The sequence below is a fragment of the Patagioenas fasciata genome, chromosome 19 (assembly GCF_037038585.1).
Source record: "Patagioenas fasciata isolate bPatFas1 chromosome 19, bPatFas1.hap1, whole genome shotgun sequence".
Lineage (NCBI taxonomy): Eukaryota > Metazoa > Chordata > Aves > Columbiformes > Columbidae > Patagioenas > Patagioenas fasciata.
In genome coordinates, this window is record NC_092538.1 from 7492002 (window position 1) to 7511680 (window position 19679).

The 19679-nt window shown below is 49.8% G+C and overlaps 1 protein-coding gene across 6 annotated transcripts in view; it reads right to left on the reverse strand.

Annotated features, from left to right (window-relative positions):
• Window positions 1–2426: 2426 nt before the first annotated feature.
• AP2B1 (adaptor related protein complex 2 subunit beta 1) overlaps window positions 2427–19679 on the reverse strand; it is a 74603-nt gene continuing 57350 nt past the window's right edge. For all 6 annotated transcript variants that reach the window (XM_071817057.1, XM_065852910.2, XM_065852909.2 and 3 more), the window contains 4 exons: window positions 14939–15023; window positions 14123–14209; window positions 5722–5876; window positions 2427–4695 (listed from right to left, as the gene is read on the reverse strand). In XM_071817057.1, the coding sequence (XP_071673158.1) occupies window positions 4621–4695; window positions 5722–5876; window positions 14123–14209; window positions 14939–15023 (402 nt within the window). In that variant the 3' untranslated portion in view covers window positions 2427–4620. The remainder of the gene's footprint in view (window positions 4696–5721; window positions 5877–14122; window positions 14210–14938; window positions 15024–19679) is intronic.

A 19679-nucleotide genomic window follows, 5' to 3' on the forward strand; every position in this document is an offset into this window, starting at 1 on the left:
GGGACACCCCACACCAAGCATTTACCTGCATGCTGGATGGTGAGGAAGATGGTGGTTGCACCTCTGGGGAGCATGGTCCAGGTCCCAGCAACAGGCTGGTGATGGACTCCCTGTGCCTCTCTGCTCCTCAGCGTGACACCAGTGGACACCAGGGTGTCCCCATGGGTCTGGTTGTGATGACACAGGCTTGGCTGAGCCCAAACACCACGGCATGGCCAGGCTGTCTCAGCCTCATACACACCTTTGGCTGGGAAAAGCATCATCTCAATGGTGAGGCAGGGGTATAAGTGGAAACACATTGCCATGTCCTTCCTAGGGGAAAAGGGGATGTCAGACACAGCCCCAAGAGTCGAGGCGGGGGGAGGGGGAGTGGCAAGGGCAGTGGGCAAAACCTGGGACAGTCTCTGTGCCATCTGCACCAAGGCTGGGGCTGAGCTCAATGCCAGGCAATGGGAGCCAAAACCCCTTTTCTGTGTCTCACTTTTCACCCAGACTTTCAGAAATTTGGAGTTTATTTCCCTGCAGAGCTGCCTGATGCTCACAGCTAGAGAAATATTTAAGTGTCCCTGGGGGTTATTACCAGCCCAAGATGCTATTCTTCTTCCACAGCTCCCCTATCCTGCATCACCATAAATCAGCCCTGAGCCCTGGAATATTTCTGGGAGAGGGTAGGGATCGCGGCTGCACGTGAACCCTGCTGCACAATTCAGGCTCCAGCCTCGGGGCTATTTTTAGCAGTTCCCTCTGAGATGCTTTTCACTTGCAGTTTTATTTGTGAAATTTAATATACGAGGCAAGGGGGAGGGGAGCGGGGCTGGATCCTGGCACGTTCCTACTGGCTGGGAGGCTTATCCCAGCCTCAGCGACAGGCAACTGACACAAACCTAAAATCATCCATCAAGGCGCTCTTGTGTTCTCCGCCACAGCCTCCAAAATCCTTGGGCAAGTCCTTGCCTCTCCCCATGCTGCACCATGGGCTTGGGGACCTGCTGTCCCCCAATGCTGGTACTGGTGCAGAGCAGGACGTGTGCTAGGTCGGCAGGAGCACCGGGGTTTTGGGGAGCCCTCCCGGCACAGCAGCCAGAGCAGCAAGGAGTAACCTGGGAGGTCCCTGCCCCACAGTTGAAGCCTCAGGAACAGGGAAGGCCATGGGGACCATCCAGCCCCACAGCAGCTCCCAGCCTGGAGCATCACCTGCGTCCCCTGAGCTCCCAGCACCAGAGGCTAACGATGTCACTGAAGCAAACAGTCTGCACAGTACAGCAGGGCTCGGGGTTGGCGTGTCCCCGTTCACAGGGCATGAGCAAGTACAGACTGATTTATCCCCAAGGAGCCCCTGGCACAACCAGAGGAGGGATAAACCTTTCCCTTTGCCACAAGACATGAAGGGGGAAGCGGCCAACATGGCCCAGCCCTGAGCATCTCACAGCAGCATTTGTTCCTGCTGGGCCAAACGCTGCCCCAGGCTCTGCCATGGAGTGAGCAGATCCACAGTGGGGAATGGCCATCCCATCCCATCCCATCCCATCCCATCCCCAGGGGCTGGGTGTGCAGCCCATCCCAGGCACACCAAGGCTGCATGAATGGACATCACAGCAACACCAGTAACACCAGACCAGCTGTCACTGTTAATACGTGACACATATACCAGTTTCTACAGCAAAACCAACCCTGGGCAGAGCACCAAAGGTTGATACGGTACCTGCCACCCCTGGTCCTCAGACCATGGATGTTATCAAGTCTCCAAGTGCTGCTAAGCCAGAGCTGGGCAGGGGAGGAGGAGATTCGCTCTGTGGGAGAGCAGCACCTCCCAAACCTTCTGCTTGTGTCGATGCATTTCTGGCCACTTTGAGGGCTGAGTTCGGTGCTGCCTGAGTTTGGCTCTGGCCCAGTATGGAGGTTTTGCAGCCAAACCCATCCTGCCTGAGACAGGACAAGCAAGGGTAAAGCTCTCTGCAAGATGCCAGCACTGGTCCAGAGCAATCCAAATGCATCACCGACTCATATGGCTTTATCATCTCCTCACAAGGAAAGGTCACATTACACACAGCCCACCTGGGGCCCAGAATGGGCTAAATGGGAACATCCATCTTCCTCCTGCTCCTCAGAGGCCGTCCATGCCAAGGCACCAGTGTCCCCTGCAAACCAGGGCCCTTTTCCTGCCACCCTTCAAGAAGAGAAGAGAGCAGCAGCCTGAGGCAGAGGACCATGGATACTTGCTACCTGCTCACCGTGCAAGCCCTGGAAGCTGTTTTGGGGCACCTCTGGTGTAGAAGAGAAGTGGCTGGTGAAAAGAGGAAGACTAAAGGCTCCCAGAAAGTGAACAGCCCAACAAATCCAGCCTTCAGCCCTGCTCCAGCAGACAGGGGCTGAAGCAGGGGAATCGGATCCTCCCCAGCCCCACAGAGCCACACACAGCCACAGCGTCATGGAAATGAGTTTATTGACACAGACGGCAGGTAAAGCCTGAAGAGCAACACAACTACGCGAACACTCGAACGAGCGGCATGGTGGGAGAGGAGGGTGAAATGCCACCGACCGGGCCCTGGCCCTGCCCTGCAGCACAGAGACACCCACACGCCCGAAAAGCTGGGAAGGAATTTGGCGAGAGAAGGGGATGCTCAGCATCCCCTCCCTGCATCGAAGCTACACCAGCTGTTTAGTGGAGGGAGGCTTCAGTGTTTGCTCCTGACCCTCTGCCATCTCCCCCTGCCCCAACACAGCATCACACTCAGTGCCGCCAGTGCTTCATTAATGGCTCTGTTAATGATTTTTGTGGTGACCCCTGCAAGTTCCTGGGGCAAATTACCTCCCAGCACACATGGGCAGGGCTCAAGGGATGGATTGCTCCAGCTCTGCCCTACTTTTTCCCCAGCCAGAGCACAGGGGTTCCTACAGAGAGACCTCACCTTCCTCGGGGTCCCGCAGCTCCCGTGCCCTGCTCAAGTCTCTCTCAGGGCACTGTGACCTTTTCCCAGCACTGGCTTCATGATTGCAGCCAATGCCAAAGCCTTGATGAACCATCTCCCACCATAAAACATTTACTGACTTTAAATGTGGCATCTAAGAAGACAACATGGGGGTTGCTATGCAGAAGAGCTTTGCTTGCTGGGGAGGAGGTGGTGTCAAAGCATGCTGGGGAGGGCAAAGCTGCTCTGGTTAGTGGCTTGGTTTAAGCAAGACAAGCTATGGATGGAGCAAGGACATGCAAGAAGCTTTGCTTTCACTGCTGCTGTCACAGCACTTAGTGGTTGCAATGTGGCAAGTCCACGGGCATGAACTGGAAAGGGAAACGGTCCTGGCCCTAAAGATGGGTAGGAAATGAGGGACCAGGGGCTGCTCGGGACAGGGGGTGAGAGCAGGAACTGGCCCGTTACCATTCACCAAGCTGCAAATGGAAGAAACGCTTCCACGACCTGCTCGACTCTCAGCCCAGCTGGGACCTGAAGTCCCTGGGCAGGGTGCAAGCACCACCAAACCCAAATCATCCCCCACGGTGCCACAGCCAGGGGTTTGGGGTGCAGCAGGGGCACAGGGAGAGCCACCCCGCTCCCCAGGACACGCCAGCAGCAGCCCCTCTCCACAGGCACATGGCTGATGCCCACAGCCCCGGCGGGAAAGTGGTACCGCCACATTTACCACTGGCAGCCCTGGGGATCAGCACAGCACTGGGGGAACTGGCACAGCTCAGGGGACGGCTGAGAAGGCAGTTTGGCCATAGCAGGCATGGAAAGAACAAGAAGAGGGGCTGCAGATCGGTAAGGATGCAGAGAGCACACCTGGAGCTCTGGCAAGAGCCTTCTGCTCTAGGAGGGGGCTCGTTTCCTTCATTCCATCCGCTCCTGTCCCATTATCAACCTTGCTCCTCCCCACGCAAGAGCAGCTTCGCTTCTCAGATCAGCAGCTTATGAGCCAGGGAGATGGTTGGAGTGAAAACACACCATCAAAAGCAGAGCTGAGTCTGCCAGCACAAGTGTAATTAAAAATACCCCTCTCTTTAGGGCTCCATCCGCCTCCACGGAGCGAAGCGATGGCTCTGTTCCTGGTTCCCCGAGGCCACGCTCACCCTGCTAGAGCCTGACGTCCCTGCAGGGCTCCCAATACTTTCTTGGAATCACCTTCCCTTTAAGCCAATTACAATAGAAAAACTCAAAAAAAAAAGTATAAAAATATAAAATAAAGTGCAGTGTATGTTTTCAACACTTTTGCCTTCTTTTAATGAGCCGACGTGTGGTTTTTTTTGTTTTTTCTTTCAATGAGCGGTATTTTACAAAATCATAACTACGCCTAAAGCCATTTAGAAAACACTGAACATTGGCACAAAATGGAGAAGCCCACGAGAACGGACGAGTGAGGGGAAGGGGGACGTGAGAGTAGTTGAAGCAGTGGTTACAAACTCCATGGACGCTAAAAATATCAAAGGGGTTTTGTTCCCTATCATCATTAGCACGTGGATACTAATTGCTACCTTGTTTAATCAGTGCCTTTGACTGAAATCCTACACATGAATACAGCTGCTTCCAGTTAAGAGTGCTTTTCCCCGCGCCAGTGGTGAAGGAGGATTTGGGGACCCCTTTCTCCCCCCTCCTTCTGCAGGGTGAGGCACAGGCTGATCTCCTGTTAGTTTTTCAAGATGGCATCGTAGGCCTGGTAGATGTACTGGGACACTTCGGGAGCTCGGCACTTCAGGGATAGCTGCGGAGAGGAGAGGAGAGGTTAGCGGTGGTGCAAAGAAGGCAGGAGCTTTCTAGCATCTCCACGAAGGCAACTGGAAACCTCTGACCTACAGCATGGACTGGACAGATCATGCTCATGGCTGATGACACTCACCCGGAGCATTTCCCTTGGATACTGCTTTGTCACCAAACTGCCTTTCCAGAGCTTGCTAAAAGCAGGAGGAGGTACATGAAAGCAAACTGCCATGGTGGGGTTCCCACATTCCTCTCTAAAAAATCTGGGTGCCCCTGCAGGCATGAAGACCAGGGACTTGCCTGCCCTCATGTTGTAAATCACAGCGCTAAACCTGGGAGCCTCTAATGATTTCCAGCTCAGCCCTGATGGACACAAACTTGGCTGTCACTCCTCTCTAAAGCAAGAGTCAGGCTGACACCAGGCTTGCGGCACCAATTCTTGTGCAAACACTGTAAATCACCTTCCAATGCTTGCTTTCACCCTGTGGGTCCCCAAACCATGGATTTCTCTTTAAACACTTGGAACAGTTTCCACCAGGAGATAAATCCTCTAATACCAGACACACAGGTCCTCAGAAGGGGAGCAAAGTCCAAGAGAATGGCTGTATGGGCGCACGATGCAGGGCATAGAGCACCCTCCCACCAGCTCCAGGCTGACGCCAGCACGAGGCCAAAGAGGCTCGGACATCCAGACAGCCGGTCTCCACCGCAGGAACGCGGCAGGGCATAAATCTCTCCTTGTTTATGAGCGGGGAAAAGGCGTCCTGGCACTGCTTTCTCGCTAATGTCTCTTGGCTTTATCTCCGGGTAACCTTGGCAAGTAACTGCGCATTGCTGAGTGGGCATTATCCCAAGCTCACTGGTAACAGAGCAGTGTAATTGTTGTTTCTCACTTTTTTTTTCCAGTTCAGTGGGCATTCCTAATCCCCCAGTGAAATTAGCAAGATTTTCCCCCAAAACAGGCACAATTAGGCAAAACAGGGATAAACAGCTCTGCATGTGAGGAGAGTTATAAGGATCCCAGCCCTACCGTGTAGTTCGGGTTCCCCGGCTGAATGCGAAGCTCGGCCAAGATCCAGATGCCGTTGGTGAGTTTCAGAGACTGATAGAGCATGTCCTGACCCTCCACGTTCCTCTTGGCGATGGTGTAGACATTGTTGTTCTGCAGTTTGCTGGAGACGGTGTCTTCAGAGAGAAGGAAGAAGAAAAAAACATCTGTTAATTCAGACTCATCATGTGCAGAGACAGCAGAGCCCAGAGGAACATTCCCAGGATGCAAGTGCACAAGGAAACGCTGACTTCTGTCCCAGATTTCTCCCTGGGGACAGGAACAGACATGACACAAGGAGAAAAAATTCTAATTTGCTTCCATGGACCCACCTCTTTCTTTCCAGGCCGTGATCCCTTGTGAAGTATTTGCCCATCTTGCACTTACTGCTCACTGCTCTGGGTCACTCTGGATTTGCTGCCTTTATCAAGGCGAGAGTCAGCAGCTCAGAGGGTAAGAGGTCTCTGCTCTACCCATAAATCCCAACAAGCCCCAGGCAGGATAACCTGGAGGCAGCCAAAAGTCAGAAGATGAAGGTGGAGAAGAATAAAGATCCCTGTAGGAGGCTCACTTGGGTGCCTGGTTCTGTGGTTGGGATGAGACCTCCTGCTCCCCTCTCTCATGCACAGATACTTCTGGACAAACCAAGGTAGTAAAAATCCTTGCTTTTTTTTTTTTTCTTTTAAAAGCGATCACTCGAAAAGGTAAAAACCCACAGACATCTGTCTCTAGGCATCACAGGGCTGTGATACAGTTTTAACAGACGGCACAACCTCAACACTCGCAAGAGATGTGTGATTTCAACTGCAGACCTGTACGGATGTAACCACGACACACGTTATTTCTAAGGGACCTTTCAGAGAAACAAGACCAGAAGCAAATCTGCAGAACATGAAGACGCAGAACAGCGGCCTCTGGATGCCAAGGGGTTTCTCAGCACAGCACACAGAGCAAAAGGGGCACATTCACGTTTTTGGTGGAAGGCACAGGGAAGGGGACTCTGCACCTGAGAAGCATCACCGGCAAATTCCCATTCCTAGCGCCCAACAGAAAAATCTCATAGGATTAAAGAGTCATTTTGGTTGGTAGAAACCCTTAAGATCATTTGAGTCCAACCATAACTTAACTCAGGCACCAAACCATGTCCCTAAGAACCTCATCTATGTGTCTTTTAAACCCCTCCAGGGATGGTGACTCAACCGCTTCTTTGGGCAGCCTGTTCCAACGCTTCACAACCCCTCCTGTGAAGAAATTTTTTCCTAATATCTAATCTGAGCTCCTTGAAGCTCTTTGCTGGGCCTGGGAAGGAACATCCTGTCCACGTTGGGCCATTACCAGCAGGTCGGGCACTTTCGACAGAAAATAAGGGAGAGAAGTGGCCTTAAACCAATTTGCACTGAAAGCCAAGAGACTGGGAATGCGGGATCCATTTCAAGGAGTGTGAAGAGCAGGACGGCGGCAGAGAAGCAGCACAAAGTGACCGTGGAGCTCTAATGCATCCCCGCACCTACAAACACTGAGATCCGTTGGCACCAGTGCTGGATCTGAGAACAGACACACGTCTGCGCTGGTGCACAGAGGGACTGGAGAAGGGACCAGACAGTTTGATAATGCACCAGGGAATGGTAAAAGCAGGAAAGAAAGTGCTCCACAAATCCATGGGCTGATGCAGAGACCTGGACCCGCTGGCTCACCCCAGGGCAGGATTGATGACCAGCAGCTCCCGGACCCTTCACCCATGGTGGGGCTGAACCCCTCTGCTCTCCAGGCTCCAGAGCAGCTGTGTGCAGGTCGAGGAGGGTTCAGCCATCCAGCTACCTAGAAGCACTTGGATTTAGGTTTCCTCTCTTCCCCAGTTACTATGGAAACTGGCAGATATAAGTAACTAATGAGATCCTTTGCTTAAAAACCCTGATTCCCTCTGTCTCCTCCTCCCACCCCTCCTACTCCTCTCTACAACAAACTCACCCAGATTAGGGACATGCAGAGCTGTCCCCTGCTCGCAGGGACATCCCCCATGAGGGATGAAGCCCAAACTCCCACCTCTTTGTACCCCCCCGCCGCCAGCGAGAGCATCCTTTGGGGCATTGCAAAGGCACGGAGCGCAACGTAAGAGCTGAGAGAGTGCGGTGCTGTTTCCAAGGGACCTCGGTATTAAATGTGATGTTGTTTGTTCAGTTTTAACAGGCTGAGGTTAAACCTCACTGCTCTGAAGCCCCTCTGGACACGTGTCCTGGAAGTGGAATACTGGTAGTGGTTCAAGACATTCCCCAGAAATCTCTACTCCTGCCAGGAACAGTCTTCTTCTGCGCTGGGAGATGCTGTCAGAGCAAAGGTATTCCCCGGGGAGCACGGCCGCAGGGTCAGAAGCAAGGCTGCAAGTGGAAAGTTGTAATTTTGGCAGCTGTGGGGCATCTACCCCATCATTGGGTGTGAGGGCAAGGAGAAGAGTGCTCCCGCCCCCTGGGGAGCTGCTGCTTTGGGGGCACAGTGGGTGAGATGGGGCCGCAGAGCAGCTGCTCTTATGGCAAAGCCTTCAACCATGTGATGGCACCTCTTGCGATTTAAACAGCTGCTGCCTCTGCTGAGGGGCAGATTTCCAGTGCTTGTAGAGAGGGAAACTGAGGCAGGGCAAACTCCTAAATATGCCTGTTTTCCGCTCCCTTGTCTGATCCCAGTTGCCCCCTGAAAAGTGCAAGAAACCCTACAAAACATTCCCTGTCTCAGCCAGACACCTGGAGTGACCGTGAACAGGCTGGAAAGCTGATGCTCAGCTCACCCAGCTCCTCCTGCCCCCCTCTCTCCGCACAGATTTGGGGAACCCACCCCCTCTCCCTGCAGGTAGCAGCTCCCATCCCTCCTGTGCTCCCGAGTGTCAGGATTTTAGATTTTGGAGATGGGGCAGAGTTGCTAAGCAACAGTGCCAGGCTGTGCCTGGCTGAAGGCAGGACCGCTAATGCCATGTGACAGCGCAGCCTTTTCAAAAGAACACCAAAAACAAGCCCAAAAGGCAGTTATTTGCTGGGAGCAGGGAGTTGAGCCCTGTCCTGACACAGCTGCTGGTTTCCCAGTGAGCGCAGCCCCCACCAAAGCCCCGGGCTGTGCTGAGCCATGGTGCTGGGCACGTGTCTCCCCGCACACGGGGATGTGGTGACTCTGCGAACCAGAGCCACCCAGTCCTGCTGCAACATGGCACCGTTTCCATCTGACCTTGCTAAGGAACTTTCCCCAGGGCTTTTCCTTTTGGCTCAGTGCTTATTCTCCAAACCCTTTTGAAGCACGCTGTAAGGACACAAAAAGATGTCCTCAGCACCAGGGAAGCCACTGACATCAGTCCATCTTTCAGGGCTTTTTGTTTCTTTTTCCTTTAAAACAGAATTCTCTACCCCACCTCAGGCCAACAACTAAACAGCACACAGGGAAAGACCAGCATGCAGGGTAGAACAAAGTCTCCTCCAGTTCTTTCCAACAGCACTTTCCTTCTAGGTAAGCGAAGGACATGCTTAAACCTTCTGCTCATACAGCTTCAGAATTTCACTTCCAAACTCAAACAGCCAAGATGATCAACTGGCAGTAACAAGGACATGCACAACTCGGAATCAACACCGACAACGTTTCTTTTTTGAATTCGGACCTTCGTGTCATTTTGCAACAAGCATTAAATGTCAGGAAGTAAAATTTAATCCCAATCTTTTGTGCAGTGGTAGCTGAAAACCTCCCCACATCATTTCTGGTAACACCTGAATGGTTCTGAGCATCCAGCCAAGAACTGAATTCAAATACCAAATGTATCTGCAAACTCTGATCCAGTCCTGTCTGGGGACGTTTTGGTCAATATTATAACAGTACATTCATTTCCAAGACATGTAATACACATAATAAGTAATAACTTATTAAATGATCAGGATACTGGATTTGCACATATAGGAAAAAAAAAACCAAACCCAAACAACAACCTAAACAGGGAAGCTTCCATATGATTTTGCCTCTGGTTGTTCCAGCAAGAAAATCCAATTTCTCTTTGTTCTAGCATTAGCAAATTACTTCAGGGAGGAAAAAACAAAGTGACCACTGCATACCAATAAAGCCACATTCAACTCCAAACACTAAAGCTGTCATTTCACACCAAATTGTGGATCAGCAACAAGCAAGCAAAACCAAAGTGCCTAGAACTGCTGAGCAGCACAGCAAATAATTGCCTCCTGCTTAATGGCATTGAATCTCCATGTGCAAGTCAGCCTGTCCTCTTTCACTCTGTGGGTCTGGGTAAGCAGAATTTTTAAAAAACATTTAGTTAATCTGATTTGCATATCTTAGCTTAATGCGGTGGTCCTTTAAAATTTAATCAAACTTAGCATGTTGAAAAAGCAGCGTAAAGAAGGCAAACTTAGCTTTAGCGCATGTTCAGTTGCAGGGGAAACCCTGGTTGGCACGGCTGCACCAACGGCACCCAGATTATTTGAGCTGTAACAGCCTATGAACCTATTTTCATGCACCAGATTCTTATATTTTCATGTAAAAAACCCAAAATCAATTAGGTTAGCGCTGGTTTCATAAGAGATGAGAATACTGGGGTACAACCATAACCCCATGTTTTCACTACAAGTTGTATTTCTGAATATGGTTTTCTCCATGGCACTATCACAACCTCTTCCTAAGAGGCAGATGCATGAAACAGAGCTCTGATTAACTCAAGATGTGCAGCGCATCCGAGTACACCTTGGCCCCGCAATACAATACTCGCTCCAGCCCTACAGAGCAGCCTCAGGTCAGCTCCAGTTCTCACCACTGGGAACCTGAGCCCCAGATCCCTTGTCCAGAATTAAGTGCTCATCTCTGAGTCACTGTGAACCATGGGAATACCTTCAAGGGTCCAGGATTTGCTTTTCTTTTTGGAAACAAAGCTGCTGCAGACAGGGACCAGAGCGGCAAGCTCTGACCACGATGGTATCTGCTCCTCACCTCACAGCCTGGCACCTTCTTCTCGGCTTTGGTTTGCGGTGCTGTGGGCTTCCTGCAACAGCCAAGATTTTCTGGCTGTTCTATGCCCCATTACGGGGTGAGCTGCCAGGGACAGGAGCTTTTTCTGCCATCCCTACTGCAAACCATTAAAGCTTGGGTCAATCCCATTTGGCTTGCCTCATGGGCACAGGATGGGTCTTCTACCTACAAAGGCCTGGGAGACTCACACAGACGCATTTCCATGGACAGGCTGGGTTTATCCCCTTTATGTTTGAAGAAATAAAAGAAATAACCTAGGGAAAAGCCTGCAGTTTACACAGGAGGTGCTGTAAGGTGACTGTTGCGCTTTGACAGCCAGCTCTGGATGTACAAGAAATACACAAGCTGCTTTCTTGACAGATAAAAACCCAGCCCCCTACAAATCCTTCTTCCAAGCCCATTTCACTTTGGTTTAAAGAAAAAGAAATTAAAATTTCAGTTTCTCCCCTGAAGAAAATCAGCGTCCCCTGTTTAGCTGCTTGGTGGGGCTTCCTGCACGTAACTTCAGCCCCGCTTCCCATGCTGCGCAGAAACAGCACGGATCTGAGTGCTCAGGAAAGCAAAGGCTCTTTGTGGCGAGGAGAAGAAAAGCCAGGCACCAAGGCTGCGGGGACCAGGCTCATGATCAGCACGCTCTGCCCCGTTTCCCCGACGCTTGCAATAACCGTGCGGCTTGATTTGAGTGGCTGGTGGTGCTGCGATCAGGGCACGTCAGCCGGGAGCAGAGGTATTTTTAGCTCACAGTTAAATTCACATCGCTGGGCTGGAATCGGTGAGACCGAAGCATGAATGGTGCGGTGCGTCCCCGAGCCTGAAAGGCAGCTTGCCACCGAGTGGGTGGGCTCACGCTCGGTATGAATTACTGATCCGAGCGGATGCGAGAGGAGGGATAACGATTCACGCGGTGGCTGCACACCTCTGCGGAGCCGGCGGTGCTTTCTGCCTGTGCTGAAGGGTTGTGAAAACCCAGCACCTGCTAAATTTTAGTTAGAAACCATTGAAATATGCAGACTTTGTTCTGTGCAGCTCTGCCACGGCAGCCGTTGCGTACCTTATTTTACACAGTGATATGAGAGCTGCACATGGTGGTATTGCATCGGGGAACAACAGAACTGCCGACAGCCCAGGCTGAGCGCTTTTTTCTGCTTAGGCATCTCCTACAAGAGAGTCTTTTGAACATGAACCAGCCTTTTCTCCACAAGGATCAAGTTCCTAAACATTTTATACCCAACGCAGAGTTGCTGTTCTTGAAAGAAAGGAGATGTCTTAAAACAAGGCTATTTTCACTGCATTTAAATGATCAAGACTGCATCTTGAAAGGTTATCGCCCTACTGCAGCATGTAGACAGACAAACGCTCTTACTCTGGTATAAACTCGTAGCAAGATGGATTTGGCTGTCAGAGTCCACCCAGTTTGTTTTGTGTGTGCCACCACTCACTTGTCAGGCTGTGAGAAGTCTCCATCCCTGGGGATGCTGGAAGCCCAGCCCTCCACGGGGTTTGGGGTTCAGCTGATCCTGGTACAGACAGGCTTGATGCTCTCAGGATGGTCCATACTAGAGGAGGTTACTGCTTCAATAAAATCAAGGTGAGCAGCAGACTGAGTCAGGGTTGCATCGGTAGTTAAAATCCAAGTGGTTAAGACAAGCACACAAGATTTCCCTTGTTCCCCCTCCTCGAGCTATTGTTCTGGTCCTTGCCAAAGCCCAGGTGGTCACAGAAGGAAAGGGTTGGTATGGTCACAAGAAGGAGGAGGCGTCAGCAGCAGAAATACAAAAACAGAAGCTTCAGTGGATGGAAGGGTTTGAAATCTGTTTATGAGACGTGACCCACTTTCTCCCGTACACAAGCCAAAGAGGCTGGCAGGTCTTGCACACCCCCCAGCATCTTGAGCAACGGATGGGAGAGGCATTGTGTCCAGGGCAGAAAGTCTCTTTCTACCTGAGCCCTGGCAATGGCTGCGGATACCTCTGCAGAGAAACTGCCCCCTGCATTCCTGCACTCTCCCTGCGAGCGAGAAATGGGTTCTCCACAGAGTATCACCAATTCAGGCACGGCTGGGCGAGCAGGCTGGTCTTGAGCTGGCAAACCCTCTCAGAATGGGGAGCATTACCTCTCACTCCACATCTAACTACTTCTTCCAAAGGGAAAAGGGGGTAATGACCAGGCTGCAGGATCACCAGCGTTCCCCTTCCCAGCCACACGCAGCCCCTTCCCAACTCCATCCTCTGCTAACCAGTGCCACTATGTCCCACCGCCGATCACGAGAAGCTACCAATGCTTCTGATTTGAGATGCAAAGAGCTGTGGACGGCTCGGGCACGGCTGGGACAGAAGGCGCCAGCAGCAGCACTGCAGTGCAGGGGAGAGGCGATGCCAAGTGCCGTCGGGAGCAGAGGGAGGACCGGGGGAGGCGCAGAGGTTGTTCCTGTTTGAAACCCCACAGTGAAATCAAGTCATAAGGTCCAACAGCTGCTATTTTTTCCCCCCTCTTGCGTGCTCCAGCTTTTATATTCCAAAATAGTAATAATTATAAGCACAAAGAGACCCATGGTTTCTGTCTGCAATTGAAGCAAGAGGGTGTTCATTGTGTAATAGCGGACATGAAAGAATAAAAAGGTTACAGGGTTTGTAATCAATAGGGACACTTTTTTAGTCTGTGAAACATAGCAGCTTTCGGCAGAATCACTTGGCTCCTGTCCAGAACCTCTTGCACAGGAGCAAAGCTGCTATGCTGGCCCCATTCCACTTTTTTTATAACACTCCCTCATCCTTCAGCAGTAGTAAGGTCATATGTACAAGTAGGATGATCACAGAGGCAACTAGATGACTAAACAGAGCTGAACGGGATGAAGTACGGTCAAAAAATGCATCAATACAGTGGCTAAAAACAGCAGACCAAAACTCTTCCCACATGGCCTGTCCTTCATAGTTGTCCAAATATTTTATAGTGGTATGTAGGGTACTTTCACAACAGAAAGATATACTGGCCAAGTATTATGAAGCAGGTTAAAATTTGGGCTGGAACACCTTGCCTGAAACACACAGTAGAAAGACAGGATTTCTGAACAGCCCCAGCATTGCATTCATCTCTATTTAAAAGAGCAGCTTTGCAGAGAAGCAAAGTATAAAAGAGAAAACACGAATAAAAGGCCCAGAATGAAAGGAAGAAATGGGTCAAATTTAGGATCTGGGATTTTAGATCTGCTTTTATGGGGACCCAGCTAAAGTTTTTACTGAAACAAGCCCCAGAATCCAAGGGTGTTCTGTTCATAAGTGCAATACCCACCTACCTGTTAGCCATACACAATGCTATTAATAAGGTGACGTCTAGTGACTGTACGTCAAAAGCGCTCTCAGTGAGGTAGAATTAAGCTACTCACCGGCATTCAGGTGACAGTCTTTAATCTGGAACTGAAGCTCATTTTCGTTTGGAATATCTTTCCAGGTTGCAAGGAAGACCTGGCGCTCTAGAAACAAGAAAGACAATCAGCAATCCCGGATCCTCACAGGACCAGGGTATGTATTAATTGACAGCAGAATGATACAAGGTAGTAACACAAAAGATCTTCTGGTCACATTTTGCCCTACTGCGGTCAGATCCAGGATTTGCTCCTATAACAATCTCAGTCTCCCTGTAAAAGCAGCAAAGCTTTCACGGATTTTGGAGTCCCCAAACCAGACGGTCTTTACCAAATGAGCTGTTTAGAAACCAAGAACAGGCAGGATTTAACAAGAAAGAAGGAGATCCACACATTTAGGGTTACATTATAGTGAAAGATGCTTTTCAAGCTACTTTCCAGTCAGTTGAAAAAACAGTTTAATAAAGGTGACCAGGAACATACGAACGACAGCGAAAGTGGTATGGAGGCAAATCCTAGACCCAATTGACTGACCCAAACCTTAAAAAAAGCCCAAAAAACACCCCCCAAAAATCAGCCTCAAAGAAAACAGATCCACCTCTTGTCTGGTAGAGAGAATCAGAGCAGAGAACTTGGGTTCTGACAACTATTGGAGTTCCAGGACAACAGGGCCAGGATACCAAACCCCTACACATTAATTCAGGCTGCTGAGAAGAACTGGTATGAAGGTGAAGGTCAAGACCACGTGAATCTCAGCCACGACACAACTGCACCCAGCTGGGTGCTGCAAGCACAGCCTGGCTGAAGGAGGCTGACCACAGACCTAAAAGCACTCACCCATTTTTCCATCCTCTACGAAAAGTACATTGAGAGGAATCAGGCAGCTGAAGTAAAAGACATCAATGTTGTTTTTCACAGCCACCTGTTATAACAGAAGAAACAAGGGGGTTAAATTTTCTCTATCAGCTGGAAGTCCAAAGGGATCTCAAGATTTTGTATGGTCTTATCGCCTGCCCATGTATCCCAGAGTGCCTTCTCTGAGCAGAGGTCAGCTCTGAATGTGACACTACTGCTTCTGGTTAGTTCCAGATGCAGATCAGTCCCAACCCTCTGTGCTCACTCCATTTTGACTAAAAGCTGCACAATCTTCCCCTATGAGCATTTCACCATGCTGCCTGAGAGTCAGCTGCACTGATGGGGTCACATCCTTGCCCTTTTCCTGCTCTCATTCAGCCTCTCCCTTCTCTTGCTTCTTCTACCTCTGATGTATGTTCACCTCCCCTGGCTGCACACAGCTACAAGCACATCTCTCATATCGCACATGAGCTTCTTCATCACCCCTCTTTGCCATCTTGTTCTTGCAATTCCCCAGCTCCAAACCCCTGTGTATTCTTAATTTTCACCTCCAGCTCTCGGTCGTGTCTGAACACGCAGACTCCTTGATTGGTCCTATCTCAGCCTGGACACTTTCTAGAAAGTCAGAAGCTGGTCCACTGCCTGCACCTTCCTTGCAGCATCTCCCAAGTCTCCTGCCTTTACCTTTGTCACATCCATCTACCTATCTACCTATCTATCTATCTATCTACCTATCTATCACACGTACTGGGTGTTGACTCCTGGAAGAATCAAGTCCTGTTACAGATCCATCAAGGTAGGTAAAAAGAGATCACTTGACAAAAGACTTAATTCTCAGTGCCATTAAACTCCACCAGCCAGGGAGACCCACTGGATTGCCTTTTATCACACGTGCTTGCCACATCACCGACTAATCTCTGCTAACACAGAGAGCATCCTCACTTGCAGTGTTCCCCAGGCTGAGAGAGCTGATGGTACAGCAAGAGCAAAGTGGAGGTCTGAGAAAGCGCGCTGTCATAATAAAGCACAGAAAAAAGGTGGCTCTGGGCTTTATTTCCATGCCTCTCATGCTCTCCGCACATCATTCTGCATATCGATAGCCTGCCATGGGAGCACAGTTCAGCAGACACCTGCTGCAACAAAGGAAACTTATCCTTAGGATCGAGGTTGTGTGGGGAGCCCTGAATTTCAGGAGACGTCTGAGCCCCTGCTTTCTCTGAAAAACCCCAGAAGGAGCTCTCCAGTTTGTCACCCAGCTGAAACACAAACCAGACCAAGCTAAATGCTGAGCCAAAGAAATAAATTTGCTGCTACAAAGCTTTATGCCAACACAAACTCCGTTCACATTAATAATTACATACATTAGTGTTCTGCTGAGAAAACTTATTATCCCATAGTGGCAGGTTTAGGACATCCCCAAGTGTTGGTAAAAACAGCTGCAGATAGACAAGGGAAGGGAATAAACCAGAGAATTCAAACACAAGTCAGCTCATTAGACATAAATGCAAGCCAGAGGACAAGAGGTAGGAGGTCAAGCTCCTGAATGAACTCTTCTAGCAACTGGGGAGGTCCCAGAAGTGCAAAGACCAGCAGAAAGGTAGATGTGACAACCTTGTGGGGCTTAGGCTTTCAGCCATCACTAAAGGTAGAAGTTTATATTTAATTCCCACAGTGCGAACCAGCTGAAGAAGGGATTAGTTTAAAGCCCACTAAAACCATGCAAATGATGGTGTAACCTAGAAAAAAATAGAAATGGTTCTCTGTAATAGGGAGCTGTCACATGCTTTGACTGCTGGCGTCACATTCAGGAGCTGGAGTGTCCAGTGTTCGAGCTATAGGCAGCAAAGCCAGAGGGGAAAAAGCAGGTTGGTGGATGGACTTAAGTGATTCACCTCTGCAAAATGTGATTGAACAGACTGGGTGAGGAGCCAGAAATGCACCTTTGAGTCTGGGAGAGGAGAGTTGGGGAAGGGACAGCATTCGGGATGTTACGCCTGGATGTGAGTCATGGAAGTGAGCCAGAAGAGGAGAAATTTAGGCTAAACGTCTGGAAAAATTTGATAGTGAGAATTATTAAGCAGCACAAAATTCTCCTGAGGAAGAGAGAAGCTCCAGTGCTTGGAGTATTTAGAATCAGCCTTGACAACGCTCTCAATAAAAGGAACCGTAGCAAAACAACAAAACATAGCAGGGAATACACTGCGTGATCCAAGATCTTTTCCAGCTCTGATTTAATGATTAATTGCCTTGCCTTAGAACAACAGAGATTACTTCGCTTCTGTAGCTAATTGTTGTTGCCATACAACAGCAGTTTCTTACAAGAGGGGCTGGAAAGCAGAGTCTTCTCGCCAGTCACGGTTCTAGAGGCACACTCCAAATTAATATGCTAACCCCGTTCCTGCAGTTATAAGAATGCTATAAAAAGGTATCTGCTGACCTGCTTCTCAACTCTGCAGAAACATACTGAGTAAGCTGCTTTGGCTATACTCTGGAGAGCTACCCAATTAAGATGCTCTGAAGTGCAATTTCTTCCCAGCAAATAAAAGCAAACTACACGCCAGCCTTCCTCCCAACCGCATCATTGGGTTCGGTAACGCATCATGTGCCACCTTGCAAGTATCTGTAATGATGCAGAAACCAGCTGTCACAGATAACTTTTGCAAACAGGAAAGGAAAATGCTACAATCTCCTTAAACCTATTGCACTGGGACAAGACTGGTAAGCTTTTCAAGACTCGCTTCCATCGTTCAACACCACATACTGCCTCGAAACAGCCAGGTAGGAACGGTTAGCGCTGTGGTCCCCAACATCTGGTCCATGAAAGGGCATCTGCAGATACCTGGATGGGGAAACCTGCCTGAAGAAGGGGCTAAGAGGCCCTGCCAGTTGATAACAGCTTTCCAAGGTCATGCTTCAACCTTTGCACTCCCACATCAGGAGTGTTCAATGCCATCTGACAGGCTACAAAAGCAATTGCAGGCAGAAAGCAGCTCCACAGCAGCGCCTCTGAGAAACTGAGTAGCTAACAGCCACTTGCCAAAAAAATCCAGTGCTCCCTAGGTGGGAACACAGACCTGAGACAATCAATGACATCTAAGATGATACCAGTAGTTGAGAAGTCTCTCCGGGTTTGACGTGCTTGAAAGGAACCTCCATTTGCATCCAATAAATCCTCTAGTACAGACTAACTTTGCCTGTGGCTTTGCAGCTTTAACTTGCCAACCTGGACATGAACTACTAAATCTTTAACAAGACCTTCAGCTTCAGACGTTTGAGGATGGAAACAGAAGCATTTTAAATAAAAATGGCTTTCCAGCTGCGATTGTTTTGAAAGGAGCAAAAAAAAATATTACTACCTTGTGAATTCAGTCAAGCAGAATACAAAACTTCCAAGGGATAAAAGTCAAAAGGTGCCACATTTTCATTTGATGCTTCACTGCTGAAAAGGTGTGAGATTGCTAAAAATTGGCACAGGGTTCCCAATTACTTATGTCTTGTTCAGGATCTGACTGGAGGAAGCAGCATCTCTAGAAATGACCCCTGGAACATACCGGCTCACCTTGCAGCATGAGCACCCTTCTGATGTCCTTCCTTACAATGCAACCCTCTGACAGCCAACATGTGGTATTTCGGAGAAGAGGTACCTCATCAGAACAACACTAAGTTATTTTCTTCAATAGTGTTGGTTTCTGATGCCTTAAATCCCAGACTTGAGCATAAGAACCGACTTTCAAAGTCAAGTCTGAAAGCAACACAGATGCTTTCCATCAGCAGCAAGCACACAACATACCCACTCCGAATCCCATTAGCACTTACACTAAATTAAGGATTTACTTCAAGTTGGGTTTTGCTTTAGAGTCTGGTAACAGCCAAACTGTTAAGGCGAGAAGAACTCTCCTCTGCAGAGTCTCTTTTACCTCTGCCAGCACAAGGTCGTGGTTTGTTCTGTGACAGTCTGCCGCTCTGGCTGTCAGATGCCCCCGGGGAGCGCTAGCTACCTCCCTTCATTCTGTCTGACAGGTAGGTTCTCGGGATCCTACGGATGCTTGAGAGCCGCTGCCAGACAGATGCTCTACCCGCAGGCACAAGCGTGAAGCCGGGGCAGCGGTGCTGAGTCCAGACAACCAGGCTGGGTGCCGTGTCCTGGCTGCGGCCGTCAGCTCCGCGTGCGTCAGCGGTCAGGGAACAGCGAGTTACGGGGAGGGCTGTGCTCTCGTGTGTGCCTGGCTGGACTTGGAGTTCAAAATGTACATTTTTATCAAATGTGCTGCACCATGTGGCAGACCTGCCCTTAGCAGTCAAGCCAACAGCTTTCTGCAGCTGAGCGAGGAACTGGGCGCAGACGCCAGGCTGTGATCTGAGTCCTTAATTCAGGGAGTGCCCAGGAGGGTTCTCTTTGCTGGAATAAGACCCTCACTAGTAGAGGCTTTTAAAAAATAACCAAAGCAACAAACCAAGAAAAAACCTTCCACATCTGGCTACCCAAGGCTGTTCTGTGGTGGTCTGGTGGCTGGTCCGGTAATTTTGACACAGCTCACACGCAAGCAGATATTGTGCAACTTATCAAGCAGGCTCTGCAGGGAGAACACCTGCTGGCTGGACTTGCTGCTCACCCTGATTCTCAGTCTTGAGTTGAATGTGTGAAATCTGTTTCCAAGTACTGAGAGCTCTGCATCTGTGACCTGAAAGGCATTAACACTTCTGATGAATGAGAGCTCCAGCG